At 34.2% G+C, this 23,558-nt stretch overlaps 3 protein-coding genes and 1 non-coding gene across 7 annotated transcripts; 2 read left to right on the top strand and 2 right to left on the bottom strand.

Annotated features, from left to right (window-relative positions):
- Positions 1 to 1,569: 1,569 nt before the first annotated feature.
- LOC108209071 (transketolase, chloroplastic) lies at positions 1,570 to 5,629 on the bottom strand. Its single transcript, XM_017379797.2, has 7 exons — positions 4,997 to 5,629; positions 4,273 to 4,363; positions 4,088 to 4,193; positions 3,733 to 4,015; positions 3,230 to 3,378; positions 2,984 to 3,137; positions 1,570 to 2,833 (listed from the first exon to the last, which is right to left on the bottom strand). Exons 1-7 carry the CDS (start codon positions 5,459 to 5,461, stop codon positions 1,874 to 1,876), a joined length of 2,208 nt encoding a protein of 735 aa, XP_017235286.1. The 5' UTR covers positions 5,462 to 5,629; the 3' UTR covers positions 1,570 to 1,873.
- Positions 5,630 to 6,926: 1,297 nt separating this feature from the next.
- On the bottom strand, positions 6,927 to 16,904 carry LOC108209593 (arginase 1, mitochondrial). Of its 3 annotated transcripts, XM_017380580.2 has the most exons (8): positions 16,737 to 16,903; positions 10,332 to 10,421; positions 9,514 to 9,663; positions 9,053 to 9,212; positions 8,185 to 8,318; positions 7,818 to 8,027; positions 7,615 to 7,725; positions 6,927 to 7,478 (listed from the first exon to the last, which is right to left on the bottom strand). In XM_017380580.2, exons 3-8 carry the CDS (start codon positions 9,652 to 9,654, stop codon positions 7,218 to 7,220), a joined length of 1,017 nt encoding a protein of 338 aa, XP_017236069.1. In that variant the 5' UTR covers positions 9,655 to 9,663; positions 10,332 to 10,421; positions 16,737 to 16,903; the 3' UTR covers positions 6,927 to 7,217. The 3 variants fall into 3 exon arrangements, with proteins under 3 accessions (XP_017236069.1, XP_063944525.1, XP_063944526.1); XM_064088455.1 differs by lacking the exon at positions 10,332 to 10,421 and having other exon boundaries at positions 16,737 to 16,904; XM_064088456.1 differs by lacking the exons at positions 10,332 to 10,421; positions 16,737 to 16,903 and adding an exon at positions 14,357 to 14,377.
- A 1,900-nt stretch (positions 16,905 to 18,804) lies between these two features.
- Positions 18,805 to 22,234, top strand: LOC108205582 (protein GRAVITROPIC IN THE LIGHT 1). Of its 2 annotated transcripts, XM_064088454.1 has the most exons (3): positions 18,903 to 18,962; positions 20,016 to 20,106; positions 20,740 to 22,234. In XM_064088454.1, the coding sequence occupies exon 3, from the start codon at positions 20,799 to 20,801 to the stop codon at positions 22,065 to 22,067; it is 1,269 nt and encodes a 422-aa protein (XP_063944524.1). In that variant the 5' UTR covers positions 18,903 to 18,962; positions 20,016 to 20,106; positions 20,740 to 20,798; the 3' UTR covers positions 22,068 to 22,234. The 2 variants fall into 2 exon arrangements, with proteins under 2 accessions (XP_017231021.1, XP_063944524.1); XM_017375532.2 differs by lacking the exon at positions 20,016 to 20,106 and having other exon boundaries at positions 18,805 to 18,962.
- On the top strand, positions 19,989 to 20,049 carry LOC135150995 (small nucleolar RNA snoR101). Its single transcript, XR_010289448.1, has one exon. It is a non-coding gene; the product is annotated as a small nucleolar RNA snoR101 (small nucleolar RNA).
- Positions 22,235 to 23,558: the final 1,324 nt, after the last annotated feature.

Raw genomic sequence — 23,558 nt, 5'->3', positions numbered from 1 at the left:
AACTCATTCCCTTCATCTATGTTTTCCTTCACCAACCTTGTTGCTTTTCATACAGCAATTCCTTATTTTTTTTTACCTTCATATTATGAAAATTAAATTGTTATTATGAAAATTGTTAGTAACTAGACTTGCACTTTTCAGGGGCACAATACTTAAATTGTTGATGATACACTCTTAATAGTGTGATTTGTTACCTAGTGGATTCTATTTCGTGGTGACAAGAGGTCGAGAGTTCAAGTTTCAGTGAAGACATGTGTGCGTGAGTATTTAAATTTTTGTAGTTGACCATAATAATCGCCGTTGAAACAAGATTTGCTTTACTAGAGCACACCAAGACACTATATAACACTTGATTACACCAATTCCAAAACCATGATAAGATGCAATTAGGAAAAGATAGGACAGATCAATCTGAAATTTTCATGCACAGATAATTGCTTGCTTCCATGATAAAATGCAATTGGAAAACGACAGGATTGATCAATTTGATGTTTGCATGCATAGATAATTGCATGTTTTGCTTATTCAACTTGATCTAACAAGGTGTAGAATCTAGATCTTTAGCAGCAAGTAGTAACTCGAATCATTTTGACCCCCAGAAATCCAGAATGGAACACAAAATGTCAGAAACATGATGATGACAATTTAAAATTAAAAAAAATGTGATTATTATTTTTTTCATTGCAAATGAGGGTAACGACATTTCACTTTTCAACGGCACAGAACTTAAATTCCTTGAATTGCACGGATGTATTATAACCTAGTGGATGCCTCTCCTAGTAACAAGAGGTCGAGAGTTCAAATTTCAAGGAAGACACGTGTACGTGAGTATTTGAATTTTCCGTTGACTATACTAAAAACGTTGTTGTAGATGAAACAAGATTAGCGTTACTAGGGCACACAAATTATATCAAAGTCCAAACAACATGACAATGAGAACATAGATCTTTAGTAGTATTGTAGTAATATAGCTTAAAATTATCCTTTCAACAGCAGAATGGGACACAGAAAGAAACTAAAGAAAGAAAAAGAATATGCTGAAATTTTGAGCATAATTCTTTTAATGCAATGGAGCCCCATCACTCTCATTACATACAAGCCATACCAAACTTTCAACTTTAAGAACAGAAACAAAATGATATTTTCAGCAACAATAATCCAAACCTCAGGGCTCCATTCCTTTCACTTTCAATTGGTTGTATGTGACAACACTGAGGGAAAACAAACAATCTGTATAGGAAGTAAGCTTAAAGGCAGAGAAATAACCACCACATAATAATCAAAGGATCAATATACCATGAGAAGAGTGGATACTGGATAGCCTTACCCTTTTCAAATGGCTCCAACTCACCACCTCATCCAAAATATCAGAATGCGAAAATCCAAACTTTATCATGATCCTAGTTAGTCATCACCCCTACATTCTTCAAATACCGACTTTCAAGGAAAACAAAATTTTCAAGGAAAAGATAGTCTGAATACAGAAGAAAAAATTTGTAAGTTCAGATTCGTTCCATCCGACATCGTATTAGCTCGTTATTTGATTTATCCTGAAGATGGAACATAGAATGCAGTAACAATCCAATATGTAATATTACAGAAGTCAACAACTGTTTAAGTATTGATACAAATCCACGAACATTCAAGAAATCTAATCTCAGTTCATCTTTGATTCAGTTGGCAGTCTCAGATGCTGCACTGAAGATAAAAGCAGCAAAGAAAATTTTATCTTCATTATTGCGAGAAATCTTATGAGTACTTGAATAGAGTTTAGTCTATTAACAATCATATGGTTTGAGTTTTCCAACCAAGAATCCAAACAGGAATAGTTTCTGGAAAACTAACAAGCCCACTGGAATTCAGTGATGAATACCTAGCAAAGTTCCTTAGCTGCAGCAACAACTGCCTCGACTGTAATGCCGTATTCCTTGTATATTTTTCCAGCTGGAGCACTGGCTCCAAACCCGTCAATCCCGATGGCCTTTCCTGCACTTCCGACTATCTTTGCCCACCCAAATGTTGATGCAGCTTCAATGCTAACCCTTGCTGTTACAGCTGCTGGTAGAACGCTTTCCTTGTACTCAGCAGACTGTTCATCGAATAGCTCCCAAGAAACAAAGGAGACAGCTCTAACTGCTTTCCCTTCCTTTCTGAGTTCATCAGCAGCTTTGGCCACAATCTCCAATTCAGAACCAGTTCCAATCAAGATCACATCAGGTTTGTTGCCGGTTGAATTGTCTGATATTGTATATCCTCCTTTTTCTACTCCTTCAATAGAAGTTCCAGGAAGGTTTGGCAGCTTTTGCCTGGAGAGGGCAAGAATTGATGGTCTTTTCCTGTTGATGACAGCAACCTTGTATGCTCCAGCAGTTTCGTTGCCGTCAGCTGGTCGAAACATCAACATGTTGGGCATTGCCCTGAAACTAGCCAAGTGCTCAATAGGCTGATGAGTTGGTCCATCTTCTCCCAGTCCAATTGAGTCGTGGGTCATGACATATATAACTCCAGCTTCACTCAAGGCAGAAATCCTCATGGCCCCTCTCATGTAATCCGTGAACACAAAGAAAGTTGCACAGTATGGAACAAAACCAGGACTGTGAAGAGCAATTCCATTGCAGATAGCTCCCATACCATGCTCACGAACACCAAATCTGACGTTACGTTCTTCTGGAGTACCCTTTTGGAAGTCCCCAAACATTTTCAGTAGTGTCATGTTGGAGGAAGCAAGATCAGCACTACCACCGATTAGGCCAGGAACTGCTGGTGCAAGGGCATTTAGACATGCCTGAGAGAGATTTCTGGTGGCATCGGCAGGGACCTCAGGAGTGTATGTCTGACAAGTAGTCACACGGTTTTGACAACACAGTCAACAAAAAGTGTATATATTGCAATCAAACTATGTCGTGTGATGTCCGAACAGAATTTAACATGCAGGTGATCATATTAACACAGCAACAAATACTAGTTAAAATAATAGACTCACTGGCAGAGATTTTTCCCAACCAGCAGGTTGTACACCGGTGATGATGGACTTCAATTCAGCAGCGTCCTCTGCATACTTCTTTTCATACTCGGCAAACTTTGTATTCCACTCAGCTTCCAATGCAGCACCATCAGGGGTATGGCGGCTCCAATGTCTGCAGTAAACAAAACCAAATGTAATTCAGAGACAAAGTACAAGCAACAGTTAAATAACAACACGTCCATGATGAATGACAGATATTCATACTTTTTGACATCCTCTGGTACATGGAATGGCTCGTATGGCCATCCAAGGTTCTTCCTTGTGGCATCAACTTCTGAGGCTCCCAGGGCAGCTCCATGTACACTGTATGAGTTTGCTTTGTTAGGTGAGCCAAAACCAATTGTTGTGGTCACCTGTAAGACGTGATGTATCAGTATGAATGATCTCCACAGAGTGAACAGAAATAAAAGACTCTGTTCACTGATTGTAAACATCGGGTAAATCTTTCCGTTGGATTGCATTGTCTTACATAATTCTCACTTTGGAAACAACACTATGTACAACCACGAAATTGGTTACTTAAACTTTTTTAAAAGAACAAATCACAGCCAAATAAACATCGCTCGCCTTTAGCCTAAAATGCATATCATATATCACAACACATATTGCGACCAATGTTTTAAACTTCAAGCAATCCTTACTAGTGTACAGAACAAGAACAAAATACTTTTAAGCAATGATTCTTATTTCTTGATTTATTATCTGACCTTGATCAAAGTAGGCTTGTCAGTAACAGCCTTTGCTTCCTTTATGGCAGCACGAATTTCATCATAACCGGTATTTCCATTTTTCACCCAAATAATGTGCCACCCAAGACCCTCAAAACGGGTATCTACACTCTCGGTGAAGGCAATCTCTGTGTCCCCATCAATTGAGATATGGTTGTCGTCATAGAAAGCAATCAGTTTTCCTAGTCCCCAATGTCCAGCAAGGGAGCATGCTTCATTAGAAATACCCTCCATTTGGCATCCATCCCCAACTATACAATACCTGAAATATCTAATATAAGGATCTCTTGTATACATGTTGAGAAATGAACAGGCAAAATAATATCAAACTTACGTGTAGTGATCAACAATCTCACTATCTGGCTTGTTAAAACGAGCAGCTAAGTGCTTCTCTGCAAGGGCAAGACCAACAGCATTGGCAATACCCTGCCCAAGAGGACCTGCATATATTTACACAAAGTGTTAAAAATCAAATTTTCCAGTTGATAAGCACAATATGGCATTACAACCTTCACTCACCAGTTGTGACTTCAACGCCAGGGGTCTCAAAGTTTTCGGGGTGTCCTGGAGTTTTGCTTCCCCACTGACGGAACTGCTTCAGATCTTCTTCCTGAAACATGAGCAAATACTTTTCTATTATAATCTATAATTGGTCTCAGTTCCTACAGCTCCATATAATAACCAACTACTGCGGCATCTTTCACTGTATATCTGTGCAATTGTCCGCAAAATTGACACTCTTTCTGTGATCCACAATCCGGAATTATCAGATTATATTCCTTAAAGCTTATAAATACATTCTATCATATTTCAGAACTAACTCAAAATTTACACTCTTTCTACAATCCACAATCGAAGCCCAATCATTCGGTTAATTGTCCCAAACAATTAAATAAAATAGTAAGCAACTAACAACCTAAACCCACTTTCTGTGATGATCCACACTACCTCAGCTTCAATTTCAAAAAAATATATCCACTAGTCAACTTTTAAAATTTGTTTGTTTTAACCAGTCAAGATGGCAACTTCATCAAACAAATCACTCAGATCCAAGCACACATACATATACATATTTGAATAAAATATATAAAGAGAGATAGAGAGGGCAGGGAGGAAGGGACGGAGAGAGGGACGGAGGGAGGGAGGGAGGGGGAGAGAGAGAGAGAGAGAGAGAGAGAGAGAGAGAGAGAGAGAGAGAGAGAGAGAGAGAGGGAGGGAGGGAGGGAGGGAGAGATGAGCTCACCAGAACACTGTCATAACCAGCCAAGTGAAGAAGAGCATACTGCAACATACACCCATGTCCAGCAGACAAAACAAACCTATCCCTATTAAACCAATAAGGATTCTTGGGGTTATACCTCATCACTTCATCATACAAAATATGCCCCATTGGAGCACAACCCATGGGCAAACCCGGATGACCCGAATTAGCCTTCTCAACTGCATCAATAGCCAAGAATCTAATCGTATTCACACTCTTCTCCACCAGCTCTATCTCCGTCTTCTCCAACGTCTCTACCGCCGCCGCCCTTACCACCGCCGGACGGTAATTCCTCCGGCGAGGCGCCGACTTCAGCGAGAAAATCGGGAGAGACGAGAGAGATGAAGATGGATTTTGCTGCTGAGGTGAAGAGCAAGTGGGGTTGTGACGAGGAATCGAGCGAGAGAGAATGGCTTGGGAGAGAGTGAGTGAAGAAGAAGCTGCCATTGTTGAAGTTGCGAAATCTCTCTCAAGAAAAGTAGAGAGAGAGTGGGAGAGAGAGGTAGGAAATGGGTTTGAGTGGTTGGTGTTGGGTGTATATATACGTGAGTATATATAATTGATGGATAGTAATACGATGGTATCAAGAAAACGAAGATAGGAGAGATTGGGGTGTGGATGTGAGAGAGGCAGAGGAGAGAGAGTCAATGATGGCTGTTGGATGATGGGGTATAGGGTCATCTTGACCGTTGATTCTGGGTAGGAAATGTATGCTTTTCAATTTGTCTTTGAACTTTTTTTATTTATCTTTTAATTTATATGCCATTAATTTTTGGATTGTAAATTTTCAGTGAAAGTTCGATGAGCATATTCTGTTTCCATGGAAAGATTTTATTTTTCTTTCGAAAATGAAAAACAGTTGAACTTTCAGGTTTTTATATCAATTACAAGTAATATCTACGGTTTCGTTGATTTTGACAAGTTTAAAATATTTCTGTACTTTTTTTTTTTTTAAACTAAATATTTCTGTACTTTATAATAAATTCAGCTTATAACATCGATCATCAATATTTCCACACTTATATTATTTTATGATAATAAATTCAACTTAGAATTGTCATATCTTCATACTTATATTAAATGTGATAATAAATCCAACTTATAAATTCGGTCATTATTTAAAGTAAAATCTAAACAAAATATGACCTAATCGATCTTCAGCGATGTTAATAGAGGACCTTATTATCCGATTCATAATCAAGGTCATCATGGTACAAATTTATATTGCAAGTCATTCTAGTAGCATCAATTTCAAAATCAGTACTTGATGGTTCATTGCTTCAGTATCTTACCAAAATCCATAAACAAATAAAGAGTAATAATCAATTCCCTCGAGCCAGAATGATGATATGTTTTTTTTATATACAGAAAAAGGTCAAATATATTAGGCCGTCGTCTGTGTAGGCCAAGGGCTGCATATTGGCTTTTCCGCAGAAACAAAAGAATCGGTAAAAAATTCTGTTTACTACAACAATGTAGGGAAAAATCTAATAATTTATGGTTAGTCAAATAATCCCACCTAAGCAACCTCGTCAAGTACTTAAAAGAGCTTAAAAGAGCTGTCATACATGACAAATACACCAAAGATTGCATTAAGCATAGCAGCCTCTAGCCATTAAGCTTTCCTAATCAACTTTATCAAAGTTGAAACTACTTCATACTGTTGCTTTAGTGTAGCAAGTGTCTGCAAATGGATACCGAATCTTGAGATAAGCTTTGCTATCTCAAATCGAATACCACTTTTCCATATAACTGAATGCAGTTGCAATGCTGAAACAATTAGATATGATCCAGATGAAGATGTTGAAAGTGAGTCACAGATGGATGATCTCACCTTTGAGACATTCTAGACAAGATTATTCGTAAAACTAACATATATCAGCAAGAGTATGAAACCTACGAGAACACACAGTTATGTGAAACATCAATACTGATGGACTGAACGGTTACAGAACAATATGTGAAGCAATATTGTGTGATTATCATAGAACATTGAAAAATTCGTGGCCATTGACTTTATGGTAAGAATGTGCTTTTGATGAAAGTAAAAATCATGAGCTGATATAAGGTAATTCGGGCAACAAATCTGACTAGTGACTAGTGAGTAAAATCAAGCTTAGCGAAGCGGATCCATGGCAGAATGATACATGGGAGAAAGCACCGTAAGAGTCTTGAAGTGGTTAACTGGTTGTGCAAGTATTGTTCATTTTGATATTTTTGCAGTCAATTCTCTCACCAACTTCGCAGCAACCATTGCAGTCATACCATCAACTGTGTCACGTTGGGGGTTAAATTCAACCACATCTGCACCAACAACATCAGCTTGGAGGTTGTGGAGTATGTTTAGAACATCTCTGAAGGAGAGACCTCCCGGCTCTATGTGAGAGACACCTGGAGCAAATGCAGGATCTAGGCAGTCCACGTCCACTGATATATACACACCCTTTACACCTTCACCGAGTTTCTGCCAAAAGAAAACACCAACAATAAAACTTTACATCGTAGAGGGAATTGTCAATTTTCGGAGCATAAAGACCTAACCACACATGTGCATCATAGTTTTTGTGAGTGTGAGTGTAGAGAAGGAGGGAGGGAGAGACCAGATTTTCAAGAAAGCTGCGATCTTTTGAAAATGTTCGCATTTCGTATTGTTCCACGCCAAACTTTTTCCCTTGTTCACGACCTTCACTGGTGATTGATCTAATACCAACCTGATTAGGCAAAAAAATTAAAATCAGTTAATTTCATCGTATTTCCTTTAGGTTAGTAAACTATTTCACTAATACAATAAATCTAATACTACCTGCAACAGCCTCCTGGCATAGCCTCCCTCCATTATTCGTGCAAAGGAAGATGCGTGAGAGTACTTGTTTCCTTCAAAGGCGTGATAAATATCAGGATGAGCATCAAGGTGAAGAATATCCACAGGCCCTCCAAGCTTTTCAGATACAGCTCTTACAACAGGATATGATATAGAGTGATCACCCCCTAGAACCAAAGGCCGCAGCGGTTCCTTGGGAATAATTAAAGAGAAGAGTTAATTTTAATGAAGGAGAGGTGGAAAGGCTGAACATTGTGCAGACTTTTTGTATTCAGATTTTATTTCAACAAACAAAATTGACTAGTATACTAAAGTAAAAGCCAGGGAAAAATAAGAAATGTGGCTTTACTTCTTCCATAACCAGCTTTACAGACTCGCTTATAATATGCATCAATTTGTCATCATTTACACCACAATCTCGTAGCTCTTGTACAGGAACATCCCCGACATCTGTTAACACTCGAGGATCTTCTAGTTCTTTTCCTGCATTACCGCTATATTGTGTCAAATGACAGTGACAAACAGTCAAGCATATCAGAAAGTTCTAAAACATGGACTTTAAACCTCAAAAAACTTTCACATCAGGGAAAATGGACATCAGTTTTCATAAGATATTATAACACATGAAGACTAGACTCTAGATGCCTTCTGTAAGATTATGCCTATATGAGTATGTTCTTTTGCCTTTCAAGCACATGTTATTACTACTTGTTAGCCTCTGCTCATCAGACCGTTTGAGTGGTAGCGTCGGAGGGAAGCACTTTTCTTAAGCTAATCTTGAAATTAAACTGCAAACGACAGACATCAGCGAGAGGAGAAATCCTTTTTTTTTACGTGCACATTGTGTGATCTGAAGTTCTCAAATGGTTGCTGTACGCAGCAGAGCCATGTATGTGAACTTGAAAAAGAGAAAATACTAGAGAAACAGAACATCTGCTTTGAACATGCCAGTATAGTATACACAATATTACATTCTATTCGAAGGGGATTTGATGAGGGTACTATTTATGCAGTCTTTATTATTATTTCTGGAGACGGGAGACAGTACCTATTAAAACTTGTGGCTTGTCAAAAAAAAATTATGAAAAATATATTTTAAAAATGATAAATTTCATGAAAACGTATTGAAAATCTTATGCTGGAAAATTGAAAATCAGTTGTAGTATACGGGGATACTTATCAAGAACAATAAAAAACTTAAGCAGAAGCATATCTACCTTCTTCAGTCGTGGAATTTGTGCTTCCATCCCATATGGCCTCCCTTATACGCGGAGGAGCAAAAGCTGGCCCTTGGAGAAATGATGAGTTGTGTCCCAGAGGAATCCCAAGAAGAGATGAAGATGCTACAGCGCCGCCTAAAGCCCGAACAAGTTCGCCCTTTAAAAAGAAGCACAAGTACCAAGTCACTAAATATCAAATCAGATCAAGACTTTCAAATATAGAAAACATGATAACTGGGTCCTAGTAGCCTGCCTAGTTTACTCGCCTGCTCGGGGTAGTGTTTTCAATTTAATGCTCTCATTTGTTGTTCATATTCTTTTCACGTGATATGAGTAAAAAGAGTATATGAGCAATATGCACTTCTCAGAACTAGTTCTGTTATGGTTCACTAGGTGCCTATAATACCGCAGATGTCAACGATCATAGGAAAAAGTAGGCATGGGAAATCAGTATATACCTTAAGTTTTGCTCTCTCTCGAATTAAAGTAAGGGATGCATCTATAACACGGTTTTGGCCTTTCTCAATTAGATCAGTTGGGATGTTTGCGGCACTTAGTTTATGCAAATAATGAATTGCCCTCTTTCCAATGTTCGCCATGTCTATGACCTGAGAAGAAACATACTTTTACAATATTAACATACGCAGATCCTAACAGTCAGCAAACTGCAGAACAGAAAAGTAAAACCAAAACTATATAAGCTCTATATATGTGGGAAAAACTTTAGCAAGCTTAATACTTCATTCAAAAGGCCTATAATCGCAACAGCTTCATGTAAAAATGCCTATATTAAGTAATTAGCAACAAGCCTTCAAACATCATTGTCATTCTGAACACCAGTAAATCATGTCATAATTGCTTTGGTACCTGAGCACCTAAATCTACTATTCGACTCCGATACCTATCACCACAAAAGAATATGATGAATGTGACATCCCCAAAATCCGGGGGTCTGGATTTGGTGCCACTAAAACAAAATCATTTAAAAACCTGTATTTTGCGGAAGAAGGTAAAACAGATATTTGAAAATCTGAACATTTTAAAAGAGATTTAAATCAAAATCACTTTGACCCCCTAAAAACAGGATCGCTAAAAGGTTACAGCTTGAAATCAGAAACTAAAACTTTAAATCTTATTACAACTTAAACTACATTACCAGTTAAACCTCGATAAGAAGAGTAACTGATAACCAATAAATAAATTATTATACAACTGATATAAAATTGTACCATTCTAATCACAACTAGTTTCCTTGATATCTTCCAAAATACTCTACCTGATAATCAAGCTGAAATTTGGTCCCTTGCAATCTTGCCTAGCAATATTCTTACGCGCAGCTCGACAAATAAATCACCTTAATCCCTAGCTGAAAAGGTTAATAGGGATAGCAAGAGTGAGCAATAATGCTCAGCAAGTATATAATAAGAAAAGATGAAATAAATGAAAGAGAACTGAAATATATCAAATTCTATATGTAACTTGCCAGGTATTTTTAACAATATAGAACAAGAGTCATATTTTAAAAGTATGGCGATTACAAGAGAATAAAATCATTTAAAACTATTCTGTGAAAAATCATTCGCTTACGGTGCGTAGTGCTGACACGGTGATCAGCCGAGCATCAAGCACCAGGACAGGGCGCTACCTATCCAAAGAACTAAGGGGCCCAAGGCACACATTGGCCTTAAATAATGTAGCATGTAACTCACGACCGGCACCACGGTCCAGCAAATGAATTCCGATTGGTTAACAGTTTATAAATAATACTTCTATATTAGAAGTCTTTTAACATCATTTTCATGTTACCAAACTCAAAAGGTATCCAACCTCTTTAAATCAAAACCTACAGAGTACCCCTCTGTATAACACATTTTACTGTTAACCAAGTTTGAAATCATATATAGTTGGATATGCTCAACATTCTTAAAAGATATAATATCAAGAGAACATTGAACAAAAATAACCAATTGCCACTAGAACAAAATAAGCCATGGAATACGTTTACCAATAAAGAATTCCAAAACGCCTCAAAATCATTCTTGAATAAATAGAAGAAACTGGGAACTTGATTTTAACCACAAGAGGAAAAACAGAAACACTTGCTTTTAAATATAGAAGTTGAATAGGAATACTTGCCTTAACTCCGCTGTCTAGCTAACTCAGATTTCTAATAGTACTATCTACCGAGCTGTTCCCTTTTGCTTAGTTTCTGACAGACTTTAATAGAACATCCATTGCACAGCTTCACTTTATTGGTTTATGCTAGCCTCGCTTCACAATACTATTCAACTACTTCTGAACATCCCGGTCGACTCTGTACGGCAGTCAGAAAACACTTCAATCGCTGGATCAGATGAAACTAATTACTTTTAAATGCTATTAGAATCGGCAACTAACTACCCTTCGCATATCCATATATAGTAAACAAAAATATAAATAGATATCCACATAATAATATATATACACTGGATCAATCAGACAAATAATCACATAATCAAGAAACAAATGGATACATATTCCATCCAACTATAATATAATGCTATTAACTGTCAAATATCTATTTATAGACAGAATACACTTAACTTCTAAAGAAATTTCGGCAGCATATCCTCTATTTATCTGACCATCCACCTGTTTTAAACTAGTATCAACAACCAACTTATCAACTTTTAAATCATATAAATCGACAGTTAATGACTAACATCAACTAAGACACCATTACAATCCAATAAATCACCTCGCAACCAATATCCACATATATCAATTTGAGAACACTTAATGAAATCTAATTCTAGATGCAAGTCCCTAAAACAGTGCATATAATAAACTTGTAATGTCACAAACCTATACCATTTACTGGAAATAAATCCAATCATTCCAATCAAATCCTTGCGGAATAACTCTCCTATATAACATATAATTTATACATTTTAATCAAATAATAAACTTGCAATATTTTAAATATTAGTTATCGCCTTTCACCAACACATATAAATATTTCCCAATAGTCAAAGAATTCAAGTCAATAATTAAACAACTAGCAAGAACTATTATCAATACAGCCACTATATTAGCATGCTATCTAATTCATATTTGCAAGTTGAGTTAAATAAGCATAGCAGTTCAATTCTACATGCTACCATCAAATAATAATGGCAAAGCATTTTGACCATTAAGATATCATTTATATATATTATTAATATTATTATTTACTATTATTATTACCAGTGAAAGTAATAATAATAATAAAGAATAATACTAATATATATTAATATTCGACATCCTAAAATTACCAAGTAAACACAGTTTCACACATTGACATCAATAACAATATTATGTATTATTATTATTACTATCAATTTGCACCCCCTTGCACCTCCTGGACAGCCCCGTTTACCCCTTTAATTTCTTTCCCCCAACCATTGCTTTACTTCTCCCAGCTATCCTCGCACACCATGGCCAATATTCCAGGCTCCACGCACATGTAACAGCTTCAATCCATCAGCCTCCATGCCTCAACCTTCCTCAATCCCAGCCACAAACTTCAAGCCCCCTGCAGCTCTGCACAAGTACTTCATCTACTTGCACACAACCAGCCACAGCAGTATACAAACACACACACACACACTCACACTGAGCTATTTACACACGCCTACGCAAGCTGTTTACACTCACGCACACATTCACAACCTTCTTTTTTCTACTCCTGCAGCCCCTCTCCTGGCTCTCTTCCATGACTTATTTTCTCAACTAAAATCTTCCAAACCCCCACCTTATATACTCCACTACAACCTCTGTTCCCATACCCCAGAACCCCCAATTTCTCTCCCAATTGCTGCTGCATCAGTACCATCAAGTTCATCATTCCATCGTTTCCCTCATCCTCTCGCAACGCACCAGAGTACTGCAACTCCGGCGTCGAGCTAACTCTCACCCTCATCTTCACAAACTCATACACGCACGCCATGTATACACACGCACACAGCCTCACGTCTCCTTCCCCTGCGTCTTCTTTATCACAACCACACCAACTACTCCCCTCAACTCCAACCACAATAGGCAGCGGCACATATACATACAAGCAATCACATATATATACATAAAGAAAGAGGCAAGAACTAGGTGATTACCTCTGATTGAAATCTCGTCACCGAGTCTCCAACCCTATCCCCCAAAACATTCTGTATCAATCGCCAGCTTAGATAAAAAAAAAATAAAAGAAAGAAAGAAAGGATCCTATTTATATTTTTTTTTTAACTTGTAGCCCCCAATTTGAAAAATAATGCTAGTTTAATCATTTTATTAAATTTAGGGGCTCTAAAACATTTTCGAAAACAAAAAGTAAAATTTTCTAAAATCTTTAAAAATCCGAAATACAGAGAAGGTGCAAAAATAATAATTTTTTTGACACCCTCTAATTTTACAAATAATTAATGAAGTTTTCACTAAATTAAAAATAATAAAAATATTCATTTGCAAAACCATCCAATACTTTTAAAACCCGCGGAAATATTAAAATACCAAAATTGGAATATTTTGGTAATTTGTATCGGATAAAATTTTTGGATGTAAATAAATACAGTTTGATTTAAAATAAAAAGACAATCTCGATTTATTAAAATAATAAAATAAATCGAGTTTCTAATCTACCCACTCGAACAAAATAAACAATAAAGTGCACATATAACAGTTACCACAATTAATCCAAATAATTGCATCAATTCACATTTTGCACGTAAAATATTAATATTCACCTAATTGCAGTAACTCAAAAAATCATTTTAGAAAACCAATAAATTGGAATAAAATATAAAATTGTATTCCTCTTTTTAAGAATTAATACCAAACTAATAAATAATTGCCGAAAAACCCGAGTCGTTACAATGAACCTCGAAAGAATTACCCCATTCCAACAGAAAAATTACTTGAAAGAACCGCGAAAAAAGCAAAAAAATATATATATAAATGTTTTTCCATAACCAAACAGATCACTACAGAAATTCAGACAATACAGGCATTAAATTACTATTGTCCCAAGAGAAACATAACAAAAACCTAGAAACTCAGGAGCTAGGAATATGATTAAAATCTGACCAATACACAAAACACAACAAACTTCAATTCTTTAATTTCCAGGGTTCTGAATCTTGTCAAATGCACGATCGTGTCTAATTATAAAAAGAATAAACAAGATCATCCCGAAATAATCCCATAATTGTAACCCATAACACGAAAACAATCAAGAATCGTGCAATTAATGAAGAGATCAGTACAGATAACAAGATAAGAAAAACCAAGTACCTGATAGAACTGAAGAATGAAATCGTACGCACTAAGTGTATATTGATATCAAATCCCATATATATATATATATAGGCTCATGATTAAATAGAAACCAATTTTAAAATAAAAACTAAAAACCAATACAAGTTAGTGATATTCTCAGTACAATTTAGTGATTATCTCTTTAGGATTTAGTGATCTGTGCTGTAGAATTTAGTGAAAACTCAATCTCCAGATATTAACCAGCTTAGAATCTCCAGATCTGTTCATGTTTTCGATTCAGATGGTGGTGATAGTGGTGGAGATGGTGGAGGTGAAGGTGGAGATGGAGGAAAGATGATTGTAGCGGAGGTTTGGGCGGCTTGAAGTAGGGGGTTGGAGCGTTGCCGGAATAGTGGCGGCTCCGTCTTTGAAGTTGAGTCGAGGTGGAGAAAGAAGTATGAACGAATCTGAAGGAGGTTGAAGTGGCGATTAAGATGGGCCTGGTGAAGATGGAGGTGTGGAGGTTGTGTTGTTAAAGAAATAATGGAGGTGGAGGTGGAGATGGAGATGGATATGGAGGTGGTGGTTATGGAGGGGGTGGGCGGCATAGAGGTGGTAGTGGTTATGAAGGAAGCGACGACGGAGGTGGTGGTAGTGGAGGTGGGGTTGGTGAAGATGGAGGTGGGTTTGATGAAGATGGAGGTGGAGATGGGGTTGTTTAAAAATTTAGTGGTATTTGCTTTAGGATTTAGTGATATTTCAGTTTGGTTTTTAGTTTCTAGGATAAGGAGGTTTCTATTGGAGTAAAACTCTATATATATATATTAATTCCGATTTTATAGTTTTATATTAATTCAAATATTTTATTTATATTTATATATATATATATTCAAACTATTTATACAGGTTGAATTATATTTATATATTTATTAGAATGTGTTAAAAGTGATTTAGTTCGATATATTTTTATTTTTTGAAATTTTAATTCAATTAGTATATTTATATATGTTAATATTTTGTTATGAATATTATATTCATATTTTAATATTAATATTTCGAATATTATGTTTTTCGAATATTATGTTTTTCATTTGATATTTTAATTTCGAATTTTAATATTTTAATATTAATATTTTAATTTGAATATTATGTTTTTTGAATATTATAATATTAATATTTTAATATTATAATATTAATATATTAATTCACAATATTAATATTTTGAGTATCATGTTTTTCATTTGATATTTTAATTTCGCATTTTAATATTTTAATATTAATATTTTAATTTGAATATTATGTTTTCCGAATTTTATGTTTTTAGAATTAAAATATGAATATTATGTTTTCGAATATTATAATATTAATATTTAATTTGAATTTTAATATTAATTCGAATTATGTTAAATTATCCTAAAAATTCGAATTTTAATTCTAAGTTCAGATATTAATATTTTAGTTACAATATTAATATTTTGAGTATTATGTTTTTCATTTGATATTTTAATTTCGAATTTTAATATTTTAATATTAATATTTTAATTTGAATATTATGTTTTCCGAATTTTATGTTTTTTGAATTAAAATATGAATATTATGTTTTCGAATATTATAATATTAATATTTAATTTGAATTTTAATATTAATTCGAATTATGTTAAATTATCCTAAAAATTCGAATTTTAATTCTAAGTTCAGATATTAATATTTTAGTTACAATATTAATATTTTGAGTATTATGTTTTTCATTTGATATTTTAATTTCGAATTTTAATATTTTAATATTAATATTTTAATTTGAATATTATGTTTTTCGAATATTATAATATTAATATTTTAATATTCTAATATTAATATTTTAATATTATGTTTTCCGAATTTTATGTTTTTTGAATTAAAATATGAATATTATATTTTCGAATATTATAATATTAATATTTAATTTGAATTTTAATATTAATTCGAATTATGTTAAATTATCCTAAAAATTAGTTAAAAACTCATAATTACCCTAAAAATTCCTAAAAATTCATAAAAAATTCCTAAAAATGCCTAAAAAATCCTAAAAAATACCATAAGAATTACCATAAAAATTACCCTAAAACTTCCTTAAAATCTCATAATTATTAAGTATATTTTAATTCGAATTTAAAAATCCTAAAATCATGAACTTAGACTAAAGATCCAATTTAGAAATCATGAACTTAGACTAAAGATCCAATTTAGAAATTCTTAACAAGTACAAATCCTAAAATCTTAAAATCCTAAAATCTCTAAATTGTTAAACGGTTTCATATCAAATCTCATATAAAATCTGAAGCATGCAAATTCTAGTATAGCATACAACAAATTAATTAAAATCAAGGCATTATACATACATATATACACAAATCTTGAGAGAAGATTAGGATAATACCTTCAAATTAATGCTAATCGAGGTTGATTTGAAGCTTAAAATCAGACTTTGGGCGACCCTTTCCTCTTTTTTCAGCTCTCCGGCGACCCTCTCGGACTCCCCTCTCCGACTGCCTCTTTTTTTCTCTTCCGCCGCTTCTCCTTTTTTTTCTCAGTTTTTATGCTAGGTTGTGGCCTGTGGGTAGGATTTTTATGGGTGGTTTTGTAAACAGTTTGGGTCTCTCTTTGAAAGAGCGACCCCAACGGGGATTTTTGTGTTTGGGTCTCTCTTTGAAACAGCGACCTCAACGGGGTTTTTTGTGTTTGGGTCGCTCTTTCAAAGCGCGACCCGTGCTGTAAAAAGTTTTTCGTTCAGGTCGCGTTTTCTCCCCTCATTTAGACTGGTTAGTTTTGAAAGCTCGAAAAAAAACTGGTTAGTTTTGAAAAGTGGTTGAATAAATTGGTTAGAAATGAGAGGGAGCCGAAGATGATGACATGCACTTTATTTTGTGTTGGGACAATACATGCTCAAAGTATACATAAATAACATACGTAGACCGTAGTACAGTGTATTGTAAGAATTTTGCACTGCTTTTAGTTAAATATGTCACGCACTTCTATGCAAATAATACTAGGATATTGTTGATATTAGTGACTTGCGAAACTGTGAAACAAATCAGCGGTCCTGTTGAAAGCACTTTTGGTTTTAGATAATGCTAACACGGACGGATGATGCAATTTAGTCAATATAATTATAATTAAGTTTTTATATTTTTTTGAATAAAATTAAGTTTTATGATATATATACTCGCATTACAAATTAGGGGTGTATTTGATTGGATTTTTAAAAAAATATATTTATGAAATTTAAGAATATTTGATGTGATCGTTTAAAATCTATTAAGATATTGAGGTATTCAATTGGAATTTAAATTATGCTACAAAATCTGGTGTTATTCAATTGGAATTTTAGTATATGTTTAAAAATTCGATGATAGTAAACTACGAAGGGTGTATTCGACCGGGATTATAAATGATTTTTTTTTCATTCATAAAATCCGAGAGTTTTCAACTGGGATCCATTAAAATATTGAGGTATCTAATTTGGATTTTAAGTTATACTACAAAATCTGGTCGTATTCAATTAGGATTTTATATTATGCTTAAAAATATGAGGTTATTCAATTGAGCTTGTTTAAAATTCATTAAAATCTTACTGTATTCAAATGTTAATAGATTTTTTTGGATTTTATAAGACGATGTATTTTGTGGGATTGTTCAGCGTACTTTAAATCTTTTGAAATCTCAGCAAAATCAATGAGATTTTGAAATATTGTCCTTAGATTCTAAAAAATCTATATCAACTTTGCAACATTTTATCAAGAATCTGCACAAAATCAAAATCATATACAGTACATTAAATTTTTAAATTAAAAACAATCCATTAAAATTCCAACTGAATACGCTCCATTAAAATTCCAACTCAATATACTCCCGAGAATCGTTTAAAATCAATTAAAATCTGATGGCATGATGATATTCAAACGCTGATAAATTTTTTTAAATTTCACAAAATAATGAATTTTGTGGGATTACTCAATATATATTAAGTTTTTTGAATACCACCAAAATTAATAAGATTTCGAAAACCGTGCTTAAATTCTAAAGAATCTAATCAACTTTGTGACATTTTATCAAGAAACAGAGCAAAATCAAAATAACAAGCAATCCATAAATTAAAAATAATATATTAAAATCTTGCACTGCCTAGTTTTGTTGCTTAAATATTAAAAATAATATATTAAAATCTTACAATGCCTAGTTTTGTTGCTTAAGTATATGGAAAGTGATAAATATTTCTTGTAACAATTATTACATCTCGAGATATTTAAAATAAATATTATCTAAATATTTTAAAATAAATTTTATTTAAAAAGTAGTAGTTTTTTTTTTTTATCAAAAATCCGATAATAACGGTTATTATAAATGCAAGAACATATAGAGCCGTTGGGGGAAAAAATATATACAGTATTTGTTTTGCAAAACCGAATGATTGTTTTTAATGAAAAATTAAGTACTACAGACTACAGTTGTGCAAAACGACAGCCAGCCAGCTCTGAGTCTCTTTTTACCCAAGCGACGTCGTTTTCAAGACTAAAATAAATAAAAAAACTAGGGTTTATACTTCATTATCCCCAATCCATCCGCCCCCAAATCTAACCTCGCCGATTTCCGATCTCAACAATATGTAAGTTCTCTCATCACTTCTATACCCGCATATTATCTTCATGCTCTTTAATTACATTCACAAATATACACAAGCTTCTATGTACGTGTCACATGTAATGAGCTCAATCACATACACAACTCCCATAAAATGTGGTTCTTTGTTGTATAAGTGCTTTAATCTGCTATCTGGGTGTTTAATTTTGTCATGGAGAAGTTGGTCTGGATTCACATTGGCTTGAACTAATTTGGGTCGGGTTCGTGTGTTTGTAAACGGGTCAATTTCGGGTGGAGATAAAAATGATTGAAATTTAGTGGAACTGGATATGTGAGTTTAAAGAAGTGGATCTGTGGTAAATGGTTGTTACGGTTCTTGTTGGATTGGTCCGGGTAATTTTCGGGATTTAGAATGTGAATTAGGTCGGATTTAAGTAATTAGTTGATCTGTAATTTTAGGTTTTTTTTTTTTTTTGGTGTGGTTTGCTGAGTGAAGTAGAAGTTCGATCAAGGAAGAGACATATAACAGTGCAACTGAGCATTGAATTTTATAGATTATCTGTATTATTAGTACCGGTGACACATTGGCAATATGATAAATTTGTTTTGAGGATCACTTTTGTGATGTTTATAACTGATTTATACATTTACCGTTTTGTGTTGGGTTGAAAGCTTAGTGTACGTGTTTTATGGATGTATTTTTATTTCATTTATTTCCATGTCTTGTAAAATTAAGGTACCAATTTACTAGGCTCTGCTATGACAGTCTATACTCCATGATGGTAGCCAGTTACGTAACTGTTTTTGGTGACTTCTTTACGTCTCTCCTATTGTTTTTCCACTTCTGTTGGTATCATATCAGGCTGTTCTTTTTTTGTCACAGTCAGATGTATCATAAACTTATAATGTGAAGCATTTGGCTGATTGTAGCCAATTTCTTTGTGTGTGTGTGATATTATTTTTTTATGATATAAATTATAATTCCGTATGGGATGAATATGATCATCTATCTAAATCAAAAGTATTTTGGTGCAAAGTCTAAGCACATGATGGCTTACACTTGATCTCTGAAATTCAGGTAAGTCCTGTTGACAACATAACTTGCTGATGCCTGTGTCTTTGCACCATTCTCCATCGAAAAATTGCTTAATTTCTCAATATTTATAAAGGTTTGTACTTGATTTGGGAAATCAGATCTCCTTGTTTTCCAGAGTTTTGGTGGACATATCAGTGGTGACTGGACTTTATCTTATTTATTTGTTTTTAGTATATTTATTTTGTTAGTACTACTATGATTATTTCATTTTTTTCAGTTAAGTTATTACTATGTTTTCATTATTAAAGATTAGTTACTACCGGTTAGAGTCTTTATGGATGACATGCACAAGTATTATACAGAGTTTGGAAACTCTAACAAGTTTATTTTCTCTGAAAGCTTAATAAAAGCTTAGAAGTTCATATATTAAGTAGACCATGTTTGAATAGTTATTAGGTACATTGTAGTAGTTATCAGTCTCCTGGACATTAAAGTTTTGTCTGTGTGTACTCTTTTCTTACACATGTTATCTATTATATTTTCCTTCAGACTGTCCTGTTTGTTACTTAAAACTGGTGAAGCATTATAGCTCAGTTCTAATTAGGGCTATATTTTTTGATCTGACATTATCCTTACTTTAATGGGGTACTGAAGTGTAGTAGGATAGGCAGTCTCTTGAAACAGCAAATATGTCGATAAAAAACATGCTAATTCTGATAGCATTTATGTTAATTGTGATCTAATCTTGTTGATGTTAATCTGGCAGCTTCTCATCTAGTGGTTTCTGTCACGTAAATAAAATATTTTCCCTTGGCTGAAATAACTATGCAACCCACTGGGGGAAGGGACAGCCAACCTTTTGACATTAATAATCAGAAGATCCATCCCCAACCTATGGAAGAGTCAACAAATCAGAATCCAGAAGCGGTAGAATCGATGATATCTAAGATTTTTACTAACATTTCCTCTTTAAAGTCTGCTTACATCCAACTCCAAGCTGCTCATACACCCTATGACCCTGATAAAATTCAAGCCGCTGACAAGCTTGTAATTGCTAAGCTTAAGGATCTCTCCGAGCTTAAACATTTTTACAGGGAGAACAACCCAAAACCACTATGTGTTTCCCCTCAGGACTCGCGCTTAGCTGCAGAGATTCAAGAACAGCAGAGCTTGTTAAAAACATACGAGGTAATGGTAAAGAAGTTTCAGTCTGAAATTCGCAACAAAGATTCTGAAATCACTCAGGTTCAGCAACAGATATCTGAGGCAAATCAGAGGCGGACAAAACTGGAAAAAAATCTTAAACTTAGGGGTTTGTCAGCCAATGAATCGGAAGGGATGGGCATGCAAAGTGATTTCGGATCACTTGAGTTGACTGTCGATCTTTTCAGTTCAGCTGTAGAAGCTGCTTCCAAAGCGATTCATGATTTTTCAAAGCCATTGATTAACATGATGAAAGCTGCTGGGTGGGACCTTGATGCTGCAGCGAATGCTATTGAACCTAATGTAGTTTATGCGAAAAGGGCTCATAAAAAATATACATTTGAATCCCATATTTGCCAAAAAATGTTTACTGGCTTTCAGCAGGAAAGTTTCTCACTGATAATTGAGGACCGTATGGCCACTGAAGAAAGCTTCTTCCACCAGTATCTCGCCCTAAGAGAAGTGGATCCGCTAGATTCTGTTTGTCAAAATCCAGATTCTGATTTTGGAAAATTTTGTCGGAGCAAGTACCTAGTTGTTGTTCACCCAAAGATGGAAGCTTCTTTTTTTGGGAACTTGGATCAGCGGAACCATGTGACTGACGGAGGACATCCTAGGACACCTTTTTACCTGGCATTTTTAAAATTGGCCAAGTCAATCTGGCTTTTGCACAGGTTGGCTTATTCATATGATCCTGCAGTGAAAATTTTCCAGGTGAAAAAAGAATGTGAATATTCAGAGACATATATGAAAAGTGTTGTAAATAATTTCTCCACCGATGAAAACGATCCGAAGCCTAGGGTTGGGCTGATGGTCATGCCTGGTTTCTGGATTGATGGCCATTTGATCCACTGCCAAGTCTATCTAACAGGTGTAAAATTTGCTGAATGACAGACATGTCTATGGACTTGTAAGTGATGTGTGTATTTATCTGTATGTTAGATTTGTGATAACTGTATTTGTATGTAGTTGTGGGATCATCACATTGTGTCTTTGTGATGCGTTCTCTGAAATATATTGCGGTGGTATTGTTGAATTACATAATTTGTGTTCTTTAATATCTGAATACATCCTAAGCTAATATGTATGCCTGATGGTATACACTCTCCTGTATGACTAACCGTATCCATATATGATCAACTTAATATCCTACATTGATAACAGAGGAAATTTGAAGGCTTTTGATGAGATTGAGACCTGAGATTCTTGAATGCTACTCATAGACTCGGTTTTTTTTCTTTCTGTGTAGTGAACTTGCTTTTCGCTTTTTGAGGTCCATAATTATATAGCTAGGCAATTACTACTTCAACATGTCAAGATCTGCCGCTCAATTTTTTAGATGAACAATTTGTAATGCTGACAGTTCATACATTCACTTTGAACATGCATGAGTTTAGCTATGCTAGCTATAACCTGTCTCTTATAAAGTTGATTAATCATGTGATTCAAGACCAAGGTTTTACATCAATCCATGTGCCTTGGCAACTACTTAAAAAAAACCTCAACACAACATATTTAAGCTTAGTTAATTCCTGGTCGGTTTAAGAAACCTTAAGTTTTCTTAGTTCGTGTTCAAAGCAACTGGAATCACTAACCTATCAGATGTATTCACAAATAATCAAAGCTATGATCTATTAGAGTTCGGTTCATCTCTTAAAACCTAAAAATTGATATTAGTTCGGTTCATCTCTTGAAACCTTAAAATTGACATCTACATTTATAGAGTCCGTTTGGTTAAGTTTAAAATTTTGACTTATAATTTAACATGATTTAATGTGATTTATTAGTGATTTATGAGTTATTAATTTATTTTTTTTGTAAGGGAGTTATTAAAAATTTAAAATGTAATAATAACAATAAAAGTGATATATTGGTCATTTATGATTTATAATTCTTGAAAAAAGCTTAAAAAATTAAATTTTTGAAAAAATATATTTTAAACTAACTTATGACTTTTTTTTTTTTAGTAACTAACTTATGACTTTATGTCAATTTCTAACTTAATTTTGATTTTAAGTTAGTTCATGGTTATTAAAAAAATAGAGTATTTTTTCAGTTTAAAATCAGAACATTTTTTTTTTTTTGCTAAGCAAAATTAGAACAATTTTAAACACCTGATTTAAAACACACACAAACAAAGCTCATAATCACTTCAAGTTGTCTTTTTTAAAACAAATTCAAAGAGACCCTCCAACTGGTCGGGCTAAACAGTGCAAGCTGTAAAAAGGAAGAGATAAACTGTTGTTCAACAGAAGTATAAATTAAGTTTAAACAATTGGTTACGTGCGGACATACAGCAAAGAACGAAGAAGTTTACTTTCTAGAAAAATAATTTATAAGATTGTATCTTGCAATTCAGATTTACATATTTATTAATTTAAA

Source organism: Daucus carota, chromosome 2 (assembly GCF_001625215.2).
Source record: "Daucus carota subsp. sativus chromosome 2, DH1 v3.0, whole genome shotgun sequence".
NCBI lineage: Eukaryota > Viridiplantae > Streptophyta > Magnoliopsida > Apiales > Apiaceae > Daucus > Daucus carota.
The sequence above is the reverse complement of the archived record's forward strand: the minus strand, read 5'-3'. Positions and strand labels throughout refer to the sequence as shown.

What these genes read in the sequence shown, in the direction of transcription:
- LOC108209071 (XM_017379797.2), bottom strand. Translation starts at nt 5,461, where the DNA reads ATGGCAGCTTCTTCTTCACTCACTCTCTCCCAAGCCATTCTCTCTCGC. An exon ending in ACAAGCCTACTTTGATCAAG is followed by an intron (nt 3,379 to 3,732) that starts GTCAGATAATAA and finishes CACGTCTTACAG; the next exon opens with GTGACCACAACAATTGGTTT. An exon ending in GTTGGGAAAAATCTCTGCCA is followed by an intron (nt 2,834 to 2,983) that starts GTGAGTCTATTA and finishes ACTACTTGTCAG; the next exon opens with ACATACACTCCTGAGGTCCC.
- LOC108209593 (XM_064088455.1), bottom strand. Translation starts at nt 9,654, where the DNA reads ATGGCGAACATTGGAAAGAGGGCAATTCATTATTTGCATAAACTAAGT. An exon ending in ATGCCAGGAGGCTGTTGCAG is followed by an intron (nt 7,726 to 7,817) that starts GTAGTATTAGAT and finishes TTGCCTAATCAG; the next exon opens with GTTGGTATTAGATCAATCAC. An exon ending in GCAGCTTTCTTGAAAATCTG is followed by an intron (nt 7,479 to 7,614) that starts GTCTCTCCCTCC and finishes TTCTTTTGGCAG; the next exon opens with AAACTCGGTGAAGGTGTAAA.
- LOC108205582 (XM_017375532.2), top strand. Translation starts at nt 20,799, where the DNA reads ATGCAACCCACTGGGGGAAGGGACAGCCAACCTTTTGACATTAATAAT.